The sequence below is a fragment of the Dermacentor andersoni genome, chromosome 6 (genome assembly GCF_023375885.2).
Source record: "Dermacentor andersoni chromosome 6, qqDerAnde1_hic_scaffold, whole genome shotgun sequence".
NCBI classification, from domain to species: Eukaryota; Metazoa; Arthropoda; class Arachnida; order Ixodida; family Ixodidae; genus Dermacentor; species Dermacentor andersoni.
The window spans coordinates 144,097,028-144,118,152 of NC_092819.1; the positions used below are offsets into that span (position 1 = coordinate 144,097,028).

The window sequence follows — 21,125 nt, forward strand, 5'->3', positions numbered from 1 at the left end:
ATTGCTTTAGTTGCATTATAAATACAAAAAAATCTTAATCTATATTTACTCAACAAAAAAAATCAAATATTTTTATTATGAGAGTGTCGCAAGTCAATGCCAGCCAAGACAAATGCCTAGCCAATCCAGACCAAGATGGTGGTGTGCGACGAGGCTATGGTGGCTAGAAGGTAGCCACCATAACGAGGCTGTATTTGATCCTGCCAGAACAGAATGTCAGCGAGTTCTGCTCCAATTATTTTGTCAAAAGCTGCTCAACAACGAAAATGAACTTCTGTGTCCTTTTTCTATGCATTACATTTTGTACCGTTAAAACTGCTGGTGACGAGGCTACGCACTCGACCAGCAAAGTGCGTTCTGTGAACGCACTCCGACCGGAGTGCACTCTTCTGCGAGTACACTCCGCTTGCGCATTTAGATTTGGGAGTGTGCACTTAAAACGGGAGTGACACTTGCCCGCTTGACAGGGGTCATCATCATCATCATCATCAGCCTGATTACGCCCACTGCAGGGCAAAGGCCTCTCCCATACTTCTCCAACTACCCCGGTCATGTACTAATTGTGGCCATGTTGACCCTCCAAACTTCCTTATCTCATCTGCCCACCTAACTTTCTGTCGCCCCCTGCTACGCTTCCCTTCCCTCGGAATCCAGTCCGTAACCCTTAATGACCATCGGTTATCTTCCCTCCTCATTACATGTCCTGCCCATGCCCATTTCTTTTTCTTGATTTCAACTAAGATGTCATTAACGCGCGTTTGTTCCCTCACCCAATCTGCTCTTTTCTTATCCCTTAACGTTACACCTATCATTTTTCTTTCCATAGCTCGTTGCGTCGTCCTCAATTTAAGTAGAACCCTTTTCGTAAGCCTCCAGGTTTCTGCCCCGTACGTGAGTACTGGTAAGACACAGCTGTTATACACTTTTCTCTTGAGGGATAATGGCAACCTGCTGTTCATGATCTGCGAATGCCTGCCAAACGCACCCCAGCCCATTCTTATTCTTCTGATTATTTCACTCTCATGATCTGGATCAGCAGTCACTACCTGTCCTAAGTAGATGTATTCTCTTACCACTTCCAGTGCCTCGCTACCTATCGTAAACTGCTGTTCCCTTCCGAGACTGTTAAACATTACTTTAGTTTTCTGCAGATTCATTTTTAGTCCCACCCTTCTGCTCTGCCTCTCCAGATCAGTGAGCATGCATTGCAGTTGGTCCCCTGAGTTACTAAGCAAGGCAATATCATCAGCGAAGCGCAAGTTACTAAGGTATTCTCCATTTACTCTTATCCCCAATTCTTCCCAATCCAGGTCTCTGAATACCTCCTGTAAACACGCTGTGAATAGCATTGGAGAGATCGTATCTCCCTGCCTGACGCCTTTCTTTATTGGGATTTTGTTGCTTTCTTTATGGAGGAGTACAGTGGCTGTGGAGCCGCTATAGATATCTTTCAGTATTTTTACATACGGCTCGTCTACACCCTGATTCCGCAATGCCTCCATGACTGCTGAGGTTTCGACTGAATCAAACGCTTTCTCGTAATCAATGAAAGCTATATATAATGGTTGGTTATATTCCGCACATTTCTCTATCACCTGATTGATAGTGTGAATATGATCTATTGTTGAGTAGCCTTGACAGGGGTATTATACGCGAATTTCACCTTGAGGTGCGACTTCACGGCAGCACAAGTTTTGCCTCGTAATGTGGCTTCACAGCAGTGTGGCGAGTGGCGCCGTTAAGGTACTCCCTAAGGCAAAATTGACATATAACCCACGCCGATTATGAGGGTTTCTGATCATTCAGTATTTCAAGCGATCCTTGCAGTCTGAATAGTTAGTTGGCTGCTCTGTATCACCTTTTATTTGTGTGTACACTTAAGTTCTTTTCCTCAGGTCCCCCAATTAGACAGTCACCTTAAAACTGTGACCGCCTTATAATCACATACAGTAATCCTGTGTCAGTTACAGATAGTGACAGCGGATATTTACAAAGAAACACAAAGTAAGCATGTGACAATCATTTCCGCAGTATCAGCGGACTTTCGCGCCACTTTACAACAAACTGTACAGGACTTCCAGTGCAACTTCTTTCCCTCAATGAACAAACGAAGCAAACAAACGGAAGATTTATTTTGTCTTCAAAAAGTGAGTGTTCATGACAGCATAATGGTAAATGCTTCAGGCACAGCAGTGCTGCTGCCTCAACAACAAATAAATAAGCAACAGAAATAATCATGCCTTCAATATTTGCTCGTTCTTTGGATGATCTCCACGCAAGCTTACAACAAACAAGTTGTGACACACTTGTTCCACCGCAAGCTCGCTGCACTTGGTGAGCTGAGGAGGAATAAACGCACGCAGAGCCCACACAGGGTGCCTAGCCCTATATGTAGCCTCTGTATTCAGTGACAAAAAGAAATGGTAACAAAAACGAATGGGTGGGGACAACGATGTTTCAGCACAGCACGGTCCGTTATTGCCACGTGTAATCACCAGACATCACCTAGGTCAAGTATGTGTGATTGGTGCCTTGCTACTATAGTATGCCAAGGTGAGACACTACCCTTTGCCTCCAAAATACTAGTATGTGGCAAAACCACAACACAATGCACGTCAACAACAGGCCACCTATGCATTCACAAGCTGCAAATGCCATTTGGTGTCTTACGAGAGCATTGCAAGCTTTGGTAAACAAGTTCAACTTTAGTGCTGCTGTCCTACTCGGCCTTCATGTGCGCTATCTTCACACATACTAAGGAGCCAAAGCATTGCTTTGCACGGGATGCCACATTTAGTACTTCGTGCTTCTGCAGGTTCGTTGCACGACGTCTGCAGCTGTAGTGACAATGGTGTGTGCCTTATGGCAGTTTCGTGGCCACCCACTTCTTTAAAACATTTTTGTGCCTCTGTTATGCACCTGTGGTGTTTTTTACTCCTTTGGGGTGACATAGATCTAAGCCCTGGGCCAGTGACAGAGCCTCAAAGATAACATTCTTAACTTGTGCATAATGCCACTCAAATGCTTGAGGCTAACAGCACAAGCATTCTTGAAACTGTAAGTAAGACATTACACCTTCATTTCACCTTGAAGAGCAAACTAGAAGCAGTTACAGTGCACTAGAATCCGAAGTAGTAGCCACTGCTTGTCATTCTCCTTCGCCTAACTACAATGAAACACTTAACTCCATTAAGACAACAATGTTGCAAATGGTAACGAAGGTGTCAAGGGGAGAGGAGGGAGCGGGTCATGGGTTGCCACAAACCGCGTCAAAATCTCTGCAGAATTCAAGGTACAATCTACAATTTAGAAAACCGCTCAATGTAGGTGCAATTTGTCGTTTTACAGTATTACCAATGCTGATAAAATGAAACATGGGAGGCACGCAAGCAACTTGTACTGGATTTCTGCAAATGTAAATTTGGCTCAAAAGTTTCTTCCATTGCCAGGGCATACTGCTCAGGTGGGTTTTTTTCTTTCTCAGACAGGACGATCCCAAAATACTTAAATCACAAGGTAGACGAGTTGGTGCTAAGCCACTGCTACAAGCTCAACAACGCTTTGTTCAGCATTGCTTGTGAATGTACCAACGAAGTTTGAGATAAAGGATGAAAGCTTCCGCAGTTCTCTAGAACTACATGAAAATAAAGTGATAGAGTAGAGCCGGTCTTAACGAGCTGCATATCAATATTGATATCTACACGAGCACACTGGAGAAAATTGCACAACACAAGTTCTCTAGAGTACTGCAGACTGATGCGCACGCAATAGTAAGAAGCCATCTTCCCATTGTACTCCTATCGTTTCAACTCAACACGTTTACTCATGTGATGGCAGCATCTCTCTCCTCTTCGCAAATATTACAAGTATGCTCTATAAGTCTCTGGATTTACCATCCACCATCAATTCGTGCTCAGGATCGCCACTGACACTCATTGAAACCTGGATTGATGACTCAGTGCCCGATCTGCTGAATTTGAGTACCTAGTCTGCATTCAAAAACTATTTCAATGTGACTCAAAGCAAATACAGATGTGAAGGTGTTTTGCGGACTGTTAAAGAGCAGTTTAGGGCCACATATGTTCCAACTGATACATCTTTAGAATCATTATGGGTCACAACTAAACATAATTTCAGGTTCTTACTTATACTAGGTGCATTTTATGAACCCCCGTAAAATGAGCAGCACATTTTCAGACGAATTTCAAATGATTCTCAATATAGTAACCAGTCACTTTTCTAATTGTGCTTGCTCTCAGGAACTTCAACTTTCCAGGTATTAATTGCCAATGTTGTCTGTTGCAGCAACCCTACCAGGGAAGCAATGTTTTCTTCAAACTTGTCTGAACTTTTCCTTAGGCCATCTAATCACTTGTCCCACACAAATGACAGCTTCATCTGCTAACACTCTCAGCCTAATACTAACAGATGAGCCTGAATTTTTCTTTAACTTTGCCGCCTGCTAATACTTTGTCTTATGACAACATTACTAACAGCGGCTTGGCTGTCTTATCTACTAGACACCGAAATTACCAACAAGTACATAAGATGTTACAATACAAGGAAGCTAACTTTACTAGAATGAGCTCAAAATGCAATCTGCATTCTCTAACCAATTCCTCGGCATCTATTCAAAGAGGACAGTTGAAGATAACTGGATGTGGCTAAAAAATATGCTCATTAGCTTGATCAACACATAGTACATTCCTCTCAGCAAAATAAAATGTTCCAATTCCATGCCCGGTTCAGCAAGCAGCTTTGAAGCCTACTCAATGAGAAAAAAAATAAGTCTGTAGAAACACCTACAAAAATGAGAACACCTTCTTTGCTGAACATGAGACATAACTTTTTTTTTTTTTTTACAAACGAATTTTCTTCCCTCCTCTTAACAAACCCATGACGTTTTTGGCAAAAGCTAAAACCAACACCCATCCTCTAACAGCCATCTAGCTAACCGCTCGTCCCGCCTTGTCAAACATGCACTGAATCATGCGCCTCCCTAGATACATGACCGCTCGCACCTTACACTCGTTCGTCCAAAAATAGAACAAGCTTCCATCAGTCGGGATCCTAGATGAGGCCTACCCAACTTATAACATTGAAGCTGTGCAAAACCATGCCATGAACATTATTTTTCCGATCACTCACATTATTCTAGCATCACGGCACTAAGAAGTCACTTATGAAGCTTATGAAGCTTATTCAAGCAATGCAAAGTTGCACGTCTTTCATAAACTTTACAATCACTCTGCTTTTTCTGATTGCTTCTTTGGTTTCCCTGTGGCCATTTTCCTTCGTCGCTATCACTTGTGTGTAGTTAATTCATATAATGCACTAAAGGGATTTGAATCTGCCATCACACATCTCTCCAAAAGGTACCAGGAGCTCCTGCATGCTGAGCACAGAAGCTGGTTGTCAGTTTTGCCTTTATTTTTCATGTTCTTTCCTATAACGATTTATATTCATCTACTACATTTTTGATGAGCCACATTTCTATTATTTGTTATGCTTAAATACAGATACCAACAACATGCTTTTTCTCACAAATGCCTTTTTGTGATCAATGATATTCTACATGTGCTGTATTAATTAACTACCAAACTTTCTCCTTTCTGCCAGTTGAGTTTTGCATTTCAGTGAACGTGTGCTGTTTGTGTCATTTTGTCTTATACAATTATGCAAAGCAGGTCCCCTTTCAGCCGTGTGTTAGGGGACCGCCTTCTAAATAAGCACCCCAATGCTTGTATTTGTTTACAAATAAAAAAAGATCTTTCTTTAAAATATATATATATGTGCAACTGTAGACACTCTAGATAAAGTGTAACTTCTACACTTTATCTTTTGGTGATCTGCACGCTTCCTTAATAGACTTATGATTTAACTATAATACGCTTGCTATTTCTTTACTATACTGTTTATCACACCACATGAAGGTAAGCCTACCCCTCCTGGATGTAACACCCTCTCTGAGGACGTTTATGGGTATTTTTAAATAGAAGCGCAAGGCTGCATGCAAACACACCAAGGCACATGCAAACTGGATTTGCTCACATTCACAAAGGCTGGCCAGGACAGTTAATCGCGCAAGGAAGGACCGTCACAAAGCTCTCATAATATTTGTTCTCTGCCCTTGTTAGCACTTCTCATGATAATCATGTCTGGGAGCACAGCATGTGTTGTAACGGCCACATGTCATGCTGAAACGCATGCCTCGAAGACAGCTAGGTCACTGGCAGGATCAGTTCTTCCAGGGACGAAATGCCTCCAAAGGTCGGAGCTCCCCCTTTCTACGACCCGAGGAGGCAGTGGAAGTGGATGGAGGCGCCCCCGAGTCGTCAGTCTCGGCGCTCCGGTGCCGGAAGGCGTTCCTGGCCAGGTACTCCTGGATGGTGGGCCATGGGCCCTGGATTACAGCCGGGGACATCTGGAGCGGGTTCCACGAGGAGCGCAGGCCGTCCTTACGCTCCTTCATGCTGGGGAAGTTGAGATGGATCCGGGCACTTTCCTCAGATGGTGCCGACTCGGACTGCGCTGAATTCTGGCCAGTGGACCTTGAGTAGCCATCAGCGGGCTGCGCCTGTAAAGTATACACACATTTCCAGCTTTTGATGTCGGTATCGATTTGATGCAGTGTGCAGTATTGGATTTGGAAGGCCCACACTATGTGAAGTGTGTTGCATGACAATAAAATTTCATCATTACGTCCAAAAATTTCCTCTTAAGGTACAAATATGTCAGATTATGGTGGTGATGTAACTGCGCTCTCCGGAACAGAGGGAATGGGCAACCAGCAAACCCAACCCACACGCGTTCAGGGGTGATTCAACTGCTGACCGCTGAGAGGTTACCGGTGATCACTCACCAGTGATGAGCCTGAACAACTGGGCACCTCAGACATGAGACGGGAGGCAACGTAAAACACTCAAGAGTTTAATTACTAGACAATTATGCGAGGGACATGAAAAGGAGAATAAACAAACTACACATAAATGTGCAAAGCTTCGCCGAAGCCGAGATTGACAACAACCCAACAATCTCATACGAAGCGAACAACAAAGCTTTGAGTTTCCATGTAACAGAAATATGTTTTTTCGTATTTTCAAATTACAATCCGACGCTATCATGTCTGTAGGTTGTGTGTAAGTCATATTTTACAATTTTCAGCGGCTAGCCACTGCTACAAAGTTATCACTCAGTGCAAGACATGCCTTCTTGCATCGGAAGTTTCTGGAAAGTTGAGCTGATTCTACAGCGACAGAATGTTGCCTGTAATCGGATTGCATGCACGATGTAAAGAGCGTTGCACATTCTAGAATGTACGTGAGCACCAGCAATTACGCTAGAATGTGCGATAAGTCATGCCCTATACCTTATTTACTCGCATAATGATCACACTATTTTTCTATAAAGAACTGACACTAACTTTGGGGTGCAATTATTATGCAGTTATGAGTAACGATAATTTTAAAAAATAGAAGGTTGTAGTTCTTACGATGGCTACGGTGAGCATAACTAAGAAATCAAGTTGAACAAGGCTTACCTTTGTAACAAATGCAAACATTCTGTATGCACTACATGAATTGTACCTCACCCTTTTATTTCTCTCATTCAATCCCTTTAACTTGGCTCACTCTTATTCTAAGTCGGGGTCTGCACTGTCGACGCCGCAGGCTTCCCCTTCAGAGGGTGCACTGTTATCACTGAAGGCAGCGTCACAGTCCCGTAAAAAGTCATCTTCAGTCCCATCCAGTGAGTTCAATAGCACGGTCTTCTCGTAACTCTTAACCACCACCTCGTCCAAGAGTCTGCTCCATGCTTTCAAGATCCAGATGCAAAGTAACTCTACAGACAGCTTTTTGATTTTGCTGATTGGCATCCGATCATGCTGGCCTGTGGCCATCCACTCTGCATACAGCCTTCAAACGTTCAAGGACACGTCAAGAGGCTGTAGCAGTGTCGTGAGGCCACCTGGAATGACTGCGATGTCGGTGCATACTTCCTTCAGCTTTGCCCGACCGCTGTCCACCAGGTGACCCCGAAAGCTATCCACCAAGAGGAGCAAGGGAAACAGAAGTCTTCGACTTCTCCCAATAAACTCCCAGTCTTCGTGCCCAAATGGTCTTTATTCAATCGACCATAATGTCTGCCATCATTCAAACCGTATGTAGATACCACAGGGAAAGTATCCCTTCAGAAGTTTATTACATCTTAAGTGTCACATAAGGAGGCAACTTTCACCCATCTGCCGTCACTGCCAGCATCACTGCGCATCATTTTCTGCAGCCAACATCTTGTCTAGGACACTTTGGAAACCTTTCTCGACAGTCATGCTTCGAGACATGTCAAAGTTCAGCTAAGTCTGGTCAGCATTCCCTATCTGGGACAAGAGGAAGCCTTTATCTTCGCAGATCCTCGTGACAAAGCGGTGAAATACTATCAATTGGCCTTCATGGGAAGACAGGAGCCGCTGGCATGACAACGTCCACCGTCTCAATGACAACCCATTCCATCGCGTCAAGCGTGTCGTCCATCCAAATCTTGCACGGAAGTCTTTTGTCACGATTCCCTACTTGCTCGGAATTGCACGCACCTGATTCTGTATCATTTCCAGTGATACAGCGTGTCCTTCTTTGAAGAGGTACCTTACATATTCGAAGGCCGCCATCTCAACTTGCGGAAACTTGCTGGTCTTCGGTACACAGAAAGCCTGGCGCGTCTTGTTTGTTACCTTAAGCTTGTCTTGCTGACTTCTCCAGGACCAGACACGAATCTCGTCGACACCGGAGTGCCTGCTCGCAGCACGGTTGCCATGCTTGAGTGCAAACTCGATAACCTTTAACTTGAAGGCAGCCGTGTAACTTGCATAACTGCCCCGTGGCAAAATGGCACCAAGATAGACGCAGCACAAGCAAACAAAGACAAAGGACCGTGGTCGGGGGGGCGCAGTCAACACAGTGGCCACCTTGCAAGATGGAAATTATATGGCATTATCAGGAATTATGTGAACACATTTGCTGCAGGATGACAACCAGCCAACCAACCGGAGGCCACTGCTGTAGAAGTGCAGGACATCAAGACAAAAATGGCGGCAGACGAAGCAAGGTGCACGTACAGTAGCTACCGCATGCAATTTCTTTTTACTCGCAAGTATATTACATGTGTCGAAATGGTATTATTAACATTGGCAAGTTACTTGACTGGTGGCGTTAATGTAGTGAGGCCCACTTTGAGGAGATAGACATCGAGACTGCCATGCTCAGCTATCACTGGACATGGCAACAGTTGTGGACATGCTGGGGATTTTTATACCCTAATACAGTATGTTTCCGTTAAGCGTAGGCAAATATTCCATTTGTAATGTAAACGGCGCCGTAAAGATATACACAATTTGGTAACTCAATACGATGCACTTTTCCCATGTCTATTTAAATGTGGCTACTGCTGTTGCTGCTTGCGATTCGTTACCTGCCCCGAGTACCACGCGCAGCATAGTTGGTAAAGTAAATGTCCCTCATCCCTTTCAATACAGGACAGGCTCTTTAAGTGCCACAGAAAAAGTAGCAATCTTCTTCAGTATTAAAGTTCATTCATGAGCACTATGCGTTTGTTCGTGCTCAGTTCATGTTGTTCAAAGTTGTCCTCTTGCGGCGGCCTGTGAGATGTTGAAGTCAGTCCAATACAAGCTCATGCTCATTCCCAAGTGACCCGCCGGCTGTTCGCCAGTCCACCTGCTTCAGGGCTGCTCATGTCGGTTTGATGCATGTAGTCAGTTTGGTGAGTCCTGACAAGTTGTTTATGTGGCGTTCAATGGATGACTCTTGGCCTTCAGGCACGATAATTGTCAGCGGGACCAGTAGACAAACCTCGCAGCAGAAAGTTTGGGGTGGAATCATCAGGTGAGTAAAAATATACAACTTTGACGAAAGAATTCAGGGGTGCAATGATTATGCGAGCGCAACCATTATGCAACGAAGACAGTAAACTGCCTACGTGCCTGACCCGTAGATCAGATTTTAACGACCGACGATGGTGCTCGCCACTATTGCTATGCTTTCAGTGTTACTCGTTTTTCTGGCCACAAGCTTGCTGAATAAGGAGTTAGTTTTGTGACTTTTGTGTCGCTATCGTTCCTCACCATCACTGCAGCGTGGCAATGGTAACAACGGTTGTTTCTCACTCAACAAGCAGAGGTAAAAAACTGCAGTCACATAAACAGTAAAACCTCGTTACTACGAACACCACATTAACAACTTTTCAGAAATCCCTTGAGGACTTCTTATAATTTCAACGCAAGAATGTTTCAGTGCTACAAACTTCAGAATACCTAACTTTTCAGAATAATGATCATTATTCAGTTTCCCTGCAATGTTAACAACGCCTCAGTACTACAAACTAATATTCCGAAATCTAGGGATTCTTACATTTCCGTGTATCCTTCATGGCAGACGACAGGGCGCAGAGAGCGAATGTCGCGGCGCATGGGTTCAGAAAAGCTGAGATGGCACCCGAAAAAAAAAGAATGTGGGCAAGCGGAGGCAACGACACACCAGGTTTTGCGAGCATGTACTCTGCCCAGAGAAGTGTCACCTAGCAAAGGAGGCGCATCTCTTCCTTCTTGCACCCTTTTTTCTGCGTGCACCTCTTTCTTTCGAGCTTCTTTCTGCGGCCATACTAGCTATGCACGCGGTGAAATGTAACCTCCGTACTTGCGGGGATGCCACATGGTCGCAATTCCAGACTGTCCAGACGGTGTCATCTACACACGCTTGCACTTTGACATAGTTCAGGTGTCTGCCTCGACCGAGACAGGTGCAGTGTCCACAGCAAGAAATGTGCAAAACAAACAAAAAGCAAGAAACAGCACTTTGGATACAACATGGAACTACCTTTTTGTCGGTAGTTTTCTAGGCATCAGCATCAGCTCTGTGCACAACACTCTTATTATACGGTGCTTCGGTGGTGCATGGTGGCAGAAGCTATGGAAAATAGCAACAATGGGTGCCGAGAGCCAACAGCGACGTTTCTGTGGATAGCTCACATGGTGAGAACTTATGAACTGATAGGGTGACAGGTGAAACGATTAATTTTGGGGCTTTCACAATAACAATCTTTCAGAATAACAAACAATTTACGGCAGTCCCCTGAAGTTGGTTACATCGAGATTTCACTGCATCAGGATTCCTCGATTAACGAAACTGAACTGTCCTGTTACCATGCCGCCAGGAGGCGAGCGTCAACGTCAACAGACATTTTCTCCCTCTGCCTCAATTAGCGTGCACAAGCAGTGTTCTTTCTGGCAGCCAGGGAGTGAGCACACATGGCTGCTTTTCTACAGCATCGATGTAAATGTTTTCCCAACGCAACTTTGAATGATCGAAAACCTGAAACTAATAAGACTGAATAGCATTCTTGACCAATAGTGTCTTTCAGTTTGCAGTTTCTGGGCTCTGCACTTCGTGCATGCCTTCTAAGCACGTTTCTGTCCCGTCTGTTGCCTGCCGGTAGCCAAGCACAGGAAGGTGAATGCGTGCGCCTGCAGGTGCACGTGTGTGACCGAACGAGTCGCTGATGGTAACGCAGGACTCACCGCAGCCCAGAGGAGAGCCTTCTGCAGAGCTTCCTTCTCAGCATCCAGGTCGAGCGTCCCGATCATGGTGCCAAGGGTCGACAGGAGACGACCCAGCAGCCAGAGTTCGCATTCTCCCAGGGCGGCTGGAACGTGGTTCTCCATCAACTCGCGCATCACCTGGTAGAGGTCCTCAAACTGCGGCAGCTCCCCAGTGGACTCCTCCATGGGCTCTGGAAACGGCTGCCGCTCACATGCTGCGACTATCTGTACACACAGCCATCAGGGGAGAGGAAAGCCCATTGAGTAATGCAGTACCACAGCAATGCAGTTGACACAAGCGTTGCACCAGTGTATGCTACAGCCACCATAACGTTTCTTTAAAGGGGTCCTAAACACTTTCGTTTAACCTAAGCAAGATTCGGGAAGGGTGCAAGAATTCCAAGTATTCCTGAAAATATTTTCTAAAAGGAATCTAGTACGAGCGGTCATACAAAAAGTGGAATGTTCACTTTCCTCATTCCCCTTCAACACATTGGTTCCTCTCAGCCAAGTCGGCATTAACAGCAATGCCATTCTTATCATTCCTGCTTTTCTTTTACAACAAAACTGATAGGGAGACATGAGTCTTAGACCAAACATCTTTCTTTAATTTTTATCCTTCATGTTATGGTGCTGAAAACTTGCACATAAATGCAATGTTGAGAGCCTATTTTCAATATAAGGTCCATTTTTGTTTATACCTTTCGGTTCTAATTTCCTGCAAGCTTCCTTTAATTATTTTCCTTCAAAGGTTTGCAAAATATCAGTTCCTCGAAAGTCACTAAACAGGGCATCAATGGCTTTTGCATGACTCAAGGAATGCCATAAGACCAACCTTATTGCTACCCTAGAACAAGAGTTGCGAGACTTTGAAGTTCAGCTCCAGCAGAACACTCAAGTTTCCACAGGAACCACAAGAACTTTTCTGTCTAAGTTCCTCATCGTCCCTTTCTTCTTCAGCCTTCTCATTTGAGGGCATTTGCTAGTCCTCAAAAGGTAGAACATATTCCTCCTCAGCACCAAAATTATCCTCAGATTCACTAAACTCATCAGAGGTTTTTCTGTCAAACATACACTGAGAAAATGTGGCGACCCTCAGTACACCGCACCACAAAAGGCATGCACTTTTTCCAGCAGGTTTGTCATTGAAAAAAAGTGTTGTCCTCATAAAAAGGTGCTGTGAAGTATAGTTATCAATAGTAAAATAGTTCCTGTAAAGTTGCACAACAAACACACACCCACGAAACGAAACAGCACACACCCCAGTGCACATTCAGTGACATCTGATGGGAATCAGTCTCTTTGTATGTTGGGAACGGCCTCACACACGATGACATTAAACTCACATGGCCAGTGGCACTACACTTCCCGCTAGCCAGAATTAAAAGAAACTGTAACCCCCGTATGCAGAAATGCATCTTAACATGAAGCCCATGCTTGACCTAATCTAAATGACGCCTGTCGCGAACGTGCCGAAGGAAACGCGGTGAGCGTCTTTGGGCACGTTAACGCAAGGCATCGTTTAAATCAAGTAAAGCATGGGCTTCAACTTAAATTGCATTTCTGAATACGGGGTAAGACTGCTGCTGCTTGCAGAGCAGTAGCTCTAACTGGGAATCTGCAGCCACGAGTGGCAGAGGGCTGACTTGTGCCTTCTCCTGTTAGAAGATTGACGAATCTTGCCCTGAGCGAGGTGCTCCGTGCCGCCTGCATTCTGCACATCAACGATAGTTTCGTGCAGTCGCCATCTCATCCGGCTCCTTCAGAACGCCCGTAAAGAGTGTGACGCATAATGTGACGTCATGTGGTTGCAACACCACCAGGACCTTTATAAGCGCCTGCCCAGCACCCTCCACCTGGGATTTGCGGCCACGAGTGGCAAATAGTTGACTTGTGCCTTTTCCTATTAGAGGTAGGCTGTTTATCTGGTTAGCCAATTGGCTGCTAATTTATGTGGCTGTGAATTGCCACACTTTCTCTCCCTCGTGTCACAACGGGTGTCGAGCTATGCACATACTGTGCATGCACTGTGCCTAACTAACAGTGTGTTGGAATGGAACAAAAAACAAAACGAAACAATGTTTTGGATCGGAATGAAAATGTAACCGAAACATTATCAATTTTTTGTTTCAGAGTGAAACCAAAATATTTTCGATCGGTTTTCAGTTCAAGGGGAAAGTCTGCAAATCCGAAACAAGTGACGTCTGGCAATGTCAGAATTAGTGCGTATCTCAGTGGTCCACATAAGCTCCTATCTCAGGCAAGGATAGTGTGAGCAATAGCCAGTTAGTGCTCCACTAATCTAAGCCTGCCACTCTATGAACTAGCAGATCGGCACCATTGCAAAACTCGGGGCTCGCATGCTAAAGAGCTTATAGTTTTATACCGGTACAATGCTTTGTTACCAAAGTTCTATCGTTCATTTATGTTCATTTATGTTCAGAACAGCGGTCTTGCATACACTCGATGAGTTGCTGCTTCTGAGATCATGCTCAGTGCCTTGACTCATGGCACTGAGCATGATCTCATAATTTATAATTCACTTATTTAGAAAAAATAAATACTATGTTTTTATTGTTACTTTGCTTCAAAAATTTTTGAATGCAAACCAAAACTGTCAGGAACTGTAACAGGTCTTTTTTTATTATTATTATTAGTATCATTATCTTTTCGTTCCAGAGCAGAACCGCAACGGAACTTTTTTCAGTGGAAGAAAACTAAAACCAGAACAAAAAAACATTTCGTTCCGACAACCTGGTGCCTAAGAGCTCCAGTCACATTCATTTTGATGCTAGATCAGCCGCAATCAAAGCCTTCTGTCCTAGGCCTTCTTTGCTATTGCTGTGCACATGCCTTGCCTTGCTTTTGCTTTGCCCTGGGGATGTGGAAGCTAACCCAGGCCCTAGGATTGGGAAGGTGCTTGCACTGATCAAAGAATGACGTGACGGAACAACAACAATCTTGAAGCATATTAACAACACATATCACCACTTTGAAAACATGGGTTGCCACAACTGAAAAAAACTTTAAACAGCGTGCCTAAGTTTAAAGACAACTTTGGTGCTGTCAGTCAATCTATGTACAACGACATGAAATAACTGTGTTGACAACATGAACAACAGAATGAGAAGGAATAATTTCACTATCAAGGGACTTCCTGAAGCTGAACATGAAGGTTACAAAGACAAAACAAATCGTCAAGGATCTGTTTCATAATCATCTCAAGATAACAGCTGGCAATATTCAACGGGCACATCGTTTTGTGCAGCTTCATTCTGATTTCCAATATCTGATCATTGTTAAGCTTCCTAATTTTAAATCCAAAACAGAAGCCCTGTGCAATGCAAACAAGCTTAAATGCCTATAGTCGCCTAATGTATGGCTTAAAGATTTTTCGCCAGATGTTTAGTTGGCATGAAAAAAGCTGCGAGAGTTTGCGAAGAGCAACTGCAAACACAACACACCATTTTTCATACGCTTTAACAAACTTAATCTAGAAGGCAAGATTTACAAGTTCGATAGCGCCGCGGGTGCTGTGGTTCACATTTCATCAGGTCATGAACGATCTGCCAAATGAGGTTCAATGGTACAACACAGGAACCTGTCCCTTACAGATTCATTTTCATTGCTCTTGGCCAATTTCTGTAGCATGTACAGTTAAACCTCGATACAACAAAGCAGGCAAAATCGGCAATTTGCTTCATTATATCGAAACATCGTTGTGTTGAAATTCGACTTGTTACGCAAATAAGTACAGTCGCCGATCAATTTTTCTTACAGAGAAAGGGGTTGCAGAATTTCCTGAATTGTCGGGCAATCGGAAAAAGCAAATTTCAATGACGAAACAATTTATTTTGATGAATTTGGGAGTCAGCGATGAACGATACAGTTTCATGCCAAGTCAACATCTTCACATCAGCAGTACGAATTAAGCGAAGCCAGCCACACTTTTGAGTGCACTCTCCGACCCCGCAGCTGATAGCATCGCCCACGCTGGAACGACGCTATCAGGAGAAGCGCCGGCAGTGAGGAGCGAATGCTTCGTCTGCCTCCCGCTCCAACAAGTCACCGAAACTTGAGATTACGCACACTCCGATACTAAATGCGCGGGAAGACAGCTAACATGATGCCACGCCGTCTCGGCACGCCCGCTCTTTGCACATGCGGCAGACTACCTCTAAAACAGGGTGCGCAGCTGCGTAGGCACTAAGCCGTGCTTGCAGCCACGCACAGCCACAACTGAGATGCGCGCCAGAAATCACGAAGCACCAACTCACCCTTTCCCCCACCCCTCGTGCACGGGCTCCCCTCCCCCTCTTTCCATTTGCTCGCGCGGGGAGGCGGCACTCGTGAAGCCACCATCTTTCTTGTCTCACCCTCGTACACTTTCACTCGCACCTAAAGTACACCAGTGTGCGGGGTGTGATAGGATCTTATCGCACTTGGACTTTATACGGAACATGATGCGGCTCCACTGCGGCGGTTGCTCTTGTTGCACAATTTGAGAGGTGCGTTTGCAAGCAGATGCTTGCAAACGCACCTTTCAGTCATTTGACTTGGTGTCCATGGAAGTTTCCATTTTTTTGTCTCGGCATTCCCTTGCGGTGGAAGCAAAATTTCATTATATTGAAATCCCAGGTCCTAAATACATGGTGTTCTATGGACAAGAGGTTATGAAAAGTTAAATACTTCATTGTATAGAGAATTTCGTTATACTGAAGTTTGTTATATCGAGACTTAACTGTACCACAAGACTGACATTCTAAAATCCATCGCACCATACTTGTTATGCAGAAATCATCATCGATACTGAAAAGGAGAATGTTGCTAGCAATGACCTTCTATTGCCAATGCCATTCCTTGGGTTTTGCAAAGACAGAAGCAGTTGTTAATGTGGCGGTGTGATTACTGCAATTAATGAACCGTACTACCCTTCTCCAATTCCGATAGACTCATCTTTGAAAATAGTCTGGATCTCGTGCCATATTGGCCATTGGCACAACCCCCCCTACACCAAACCAGAGTTCACCGATTTTCTTAGCAACGTGATCAACCAACTTACGCAAAAATTTACGAATTCTCTTTTCTTCTTAGGTGGTGCCTTCAATTATCTGCAAATTGACTGGTCAATTCTATCTACACAGTCATAATAATCAGCCTGAATGTATTCGCTTCCTTCATTTGCAACTTTATCGCAACTTTATAAAACTTGCATGTGTGCCTACACGAAGGGATATTGTTCTAGACGTTATATGAACCAACAGTCCTGAAATTACTAACACATGGATACTGGAAGAAATAAGTAATCATCATAAGACTATTTGTTGCTTGGTCTCACTTCAACATGCAAACTATTTAAAACTACACGCATGGGCCAACACAATAACAGAATGCTGCCTGCTTTTGCAGACGCTTTTTACAAGCACTTCGACGACCATAAGACTAGCTAGAGCTGGTGCTTGTTCCGGGGGCAACCTAAAACAAATTGCTGCTGCTTGTGTTCCTAAAGTAACAATAGCTACAAAAACCAATGACTCATGGTTTACCCAAGTCGTAAAACGCTTCCTGAACAAGAAGAAAAGAATTAACAGGAAAGCGGGGCACTCTAACTGTCCCTAAGATTGGGCAGACTACGAATACATTATACTGGTTTAACAAAAACTGCCATTCTCCAAGCCAAGGACAAATATTTTAAAGAAACACTACCTAACCTAATGAAAACGGACCCTAAAAGATTTTGGGGCGTAGTGAACCCTAAACATACCCACTCAGCACCGGCACTGACGAACGAGGATGGCAGTACTTTACCAGTACAACACTGCGCTGAAAAATTTAGTAAGCGCTTCCCTAAGGTTTTCACTAATGAATTTCCGCTGAATAATTCACTGACGCTGACACAGCTATTATTCGCTCTTTCCCAGAAATTTTTATCATAGAGCGCGGTGTGGCTAGCGCTATCAATCGCCTTCCACGCAAAAATAGTTCAGGTCCTGAGGGCATCAGCGCCAAAATACTAAAATTAACCTGCCATTATTCAGATAATCTTCTCACCTCAATTTTCCAGCAATCCTCAATTCTGGCTGTACACCGGACGACTAGAAATCTGCTTATGTGGTACCCGTATTTAAATCTGGTAACGGTAGTCACTCAAACAACTACAGGCCAATTTCACTCATGCCAATCTCATGTAAATTACTTGAGCACATCATACTCACAGGTAACGGGCCATCTCAGTCGAAACAATTTGATTCTTAACACTCATCATGGTTTCTGGAAAAAGTTACCATGGCAGGCGCAACTTTTCGAGCTTGTATCGGGCCTGCACGCAGCACAACGCACGTCCGTTTAGACTGATGCCATTTTCGTTGATTTTTCAAAAGCTTTTGATTGTATTCCTTATAGTCGACTACTAAAAATAAGTAATTTGCACCTCGATCGCAAAATGACTGCAATGATCAAACAATTTCTAAGCAATCGATACCAGGCATTCCAGTTTCACAATTTCATATCTAATCAGACTAGTAGTTGCATTTGGAGTGCCACAAGGAAGCTCGCTTCTGCTTTTAATTTACTTTAGGAAGAAGCTTTAGCTCGGGCCCAACTCTAATGCCACCTATTGAAATACATGTAAAATGCAGAAATGCTTTTATGAGATAACCACTGAACCGATTTTAATGAAATTTGTTGCACTAGAGAGACAAAGCTAAATTCTAATGACTGTCAGAAGCGGAATTTCAATTTAGCACCTGAATGTTTTAAAAACGATTTTCAGAAATTGGTACGTTTGGAAAAAAATAGAAGCATGAAGTTTACAATTCCGTAGCTCTGCACCAAGAAGAAATATCGTAGGTCTGTAAATTGCATCCGTTAGAGCATCCAAAGTGGACAAATTTGATATGTCAATTTTCACCTTAAGTTAACTTGTTACATTGTTTACAAGGGTGTTGCAAAAGTTCAACTTGCATATTAATGGTTTACTTGAGAGCCATATATAATATATCAATAATGTCCACTTTAAATGTATTATTAGGTGCAATTTGCATATTTGTGAGATCACCTTGTATTGTTGAGTTACACAGTTCTGAACTTGACAGTTTTGTTTTCTGAAAGTTTGCAATTCTTGCACATATTCACTAAAAGATTGACAACCTAAATTGAAAATTCGCAACCAACAGCCACTAGATTTTAACTATTGCTCTTAAAAACAAATTTCACCAAATTTGGTGCACCTGTTGCCGAGAAAAACAGTTTCTTCTTTCCCAGGTATTTAGATAGGAGCTGCTGAGCTAAAGCTTCCCCTTAATGACAATGCACCTGATATACATCCTTCAATCTGTCTTTTCGTTGACGACTGCGGGAGTTACTTATAAAGGAACAGCTTGACCCAGTCGATGCCACAGAATCACTGTGGCATCGACTGGGTCACAGAATCTTAAAGCTTAAGATAGCTTAAATTGTGATGCCACAGAATCACTGTGGCATCACAATTTAAACTATCAAGGTTAAATAAATGGTGCAGCAATTCGCAAATCGAAATTGTAATGCAGAAAAAGACCAAACATCTAAAATTTACTACCATTCCATCTACATGTTCAAACACTTGTAAAAGCAATGGCTACATAATAGAAAACATCACATCATTTAAGTACATGGACATTCTACTTACTTCAGATTTAAGCTGGGCTGCTCATATCGAACACATCGTAAATAAGGCTTTCAAGAAGCGCGGTCTCCTTGAAAGGCGCTTACGTCTTGCCAATAAATATACAAGACTACACGCTTTGAATTCATCGGTTCGGCCTTCTCTAGAATATGCTTCTAATATACGGCATCCTCGCCTGACAGGTCTTACTAACCTGTTTGAAAAGGTGCAGAACCAAGCCACGCAATTTGTCACGTCATCCCATTCGCGTTTTGTAAACGTCTCATCACTAAACACACCCCTTCACCTTCCTGCACATGTCACGTGTAGGTGAGATACCCGATTATCCTCCTTTCGCTCACTTTACCCACAACAAAACAGTGTTTGCCCAATCACACATTCTCTTCCAGCACCGCATGCTTCAACTGGTCTTGATCACATGCACAAAGTTGCCCCATTTTCACCAGGCCAAAGCAATACCAGAATTTGCCTTTGGCATTGTGCATAACCGTATCGTACTCGTTTACGTCCAACATCACTGAGCTAACAGATACGTCATCACATCATTGTGTGCTACTAGGTTACTTGAGAAGTGAGAAACATTGTTAACTTATCTCTATATACTTTACTATTTTATTTACACTTTTTGTACACGAAATCTTTGAAGTGTTCTTATTTATGCATATGCTATTGCAATGCTTCAATGCCCAATTAACAAAATGATCTGTACCTGTCATCTTTGTATTTGTCTGAATAATCTTTTTCTTCCCTGCACTAAACTATATTTTATTCTGGGCACCACGGTTTTAATCACATGCTGTCTGTTTTCTTTTTTATTGAAACCATGTTCTTTGTTTGTATTCCTGTATTCAGGTTTTATTGTTTCGAAGCCGCATGCATGCATTGAGATGAACCCTCCCTATGTAATGCCTACTAGGGTCCTTATTGAAACAAATAAGTGAAATATATTGCACTGTCCAGCTGACAGTGCAAACATTTGCTTAAAAAAATAATCTGACATTTGTTAAAGCAGCAGGAATACATTCATGCTGAAAATTTATCTGCTATGCATTCACTTGACAAATGTTCAAATAATTGGCAAGACCAATTATTTGGATATTACTACTTGGCAAAAATAAATGGCATGTTTGGTGCCCCTACCATAGAAAATTAAAAGATTTTCAGCGCTTGTTAGAGCTGCATACAGTGTACAGACAAATGTTATTATACTGATATATTACCATATCTACTCACATAATGATTGCACTTTTTGTCAAAAATATTGCCACAAATTAAGGGGTTCAATCATTACTCAGGTTAAATTTCCCGCGGAAAGAAAACATTCTTTTTTTTCATCCCGTATATTCTACGGGATGGCAACAGGTCAACAAAGAACCAGCTGCCGCTGTAACAGTGTGGGCCACCAAAACAAAAATGGTGGCCGGCGGAGCAAGCCGAACGCAATTTTTTTTTTCTTTTCGCAAGTACATTACGCGCATCGAAACAGTTTCTTTCGTATCAGTAGTGAATAATATTGTTAATATTGGCAAGTCTGTGGCAATAACGTAGCCATGTCCACTTTGAGGGGACAGAAACAGAGATGGGCGTGCTTAGCTGCCAGTGACATAGAAACACATGGCAGGTATGCGGCAGAAACTGCAGCATTTGTCTTCACTACTATCCTAATACGGTACGTTTCCGCTAAGTGTAGGCGTATACCTTAGCTGTGTTACAAGTGTCGGTGTATGAATAGGGTACACTTCTAACGTATCAGTGTAAACGTGGCTGCTATCGTTGCTGCTCGCGATTTGTTGCGTGCCCACGAGTGCAGATGAGAAGAATCGAAAGGCACCTTTTTTGTTGTTGTTGTTGACC

At 43.3% G+C, this 21,125-nt stretch overlaps 1 protein-coding gene across 1 annotated transcript in view; it reads right to left on the reverse strand.

The window, feature by feature from the left end:
* Nucleotides 1-2,112: 2,112 nt before the first annotated feature.
* Nucleotides 2,113-21,125, reverse strand: part of LOC126523609 (uncharacterized) — a 29,940-nt gene continuing 10,927 nt past the window's right edge. Inside the window, exons 4-5 of the mRNA XM_050172204.3 lie at nt 11,588-11,833; nt 2,113-6,577 (exon numbers count right to left, since the gene is read on the reverse strand). Of these exons, the coding sequence (XP_050028161.1) occupies nt 6,239-6,577; nt 11,588-11,833 (585 nt within the window). The 3' untranslated portion in view covers nt 2,113-6,238. The remainder of the gene's footprint in view (nt 6,578-11,587; nt 11,834-21,125) is intronic.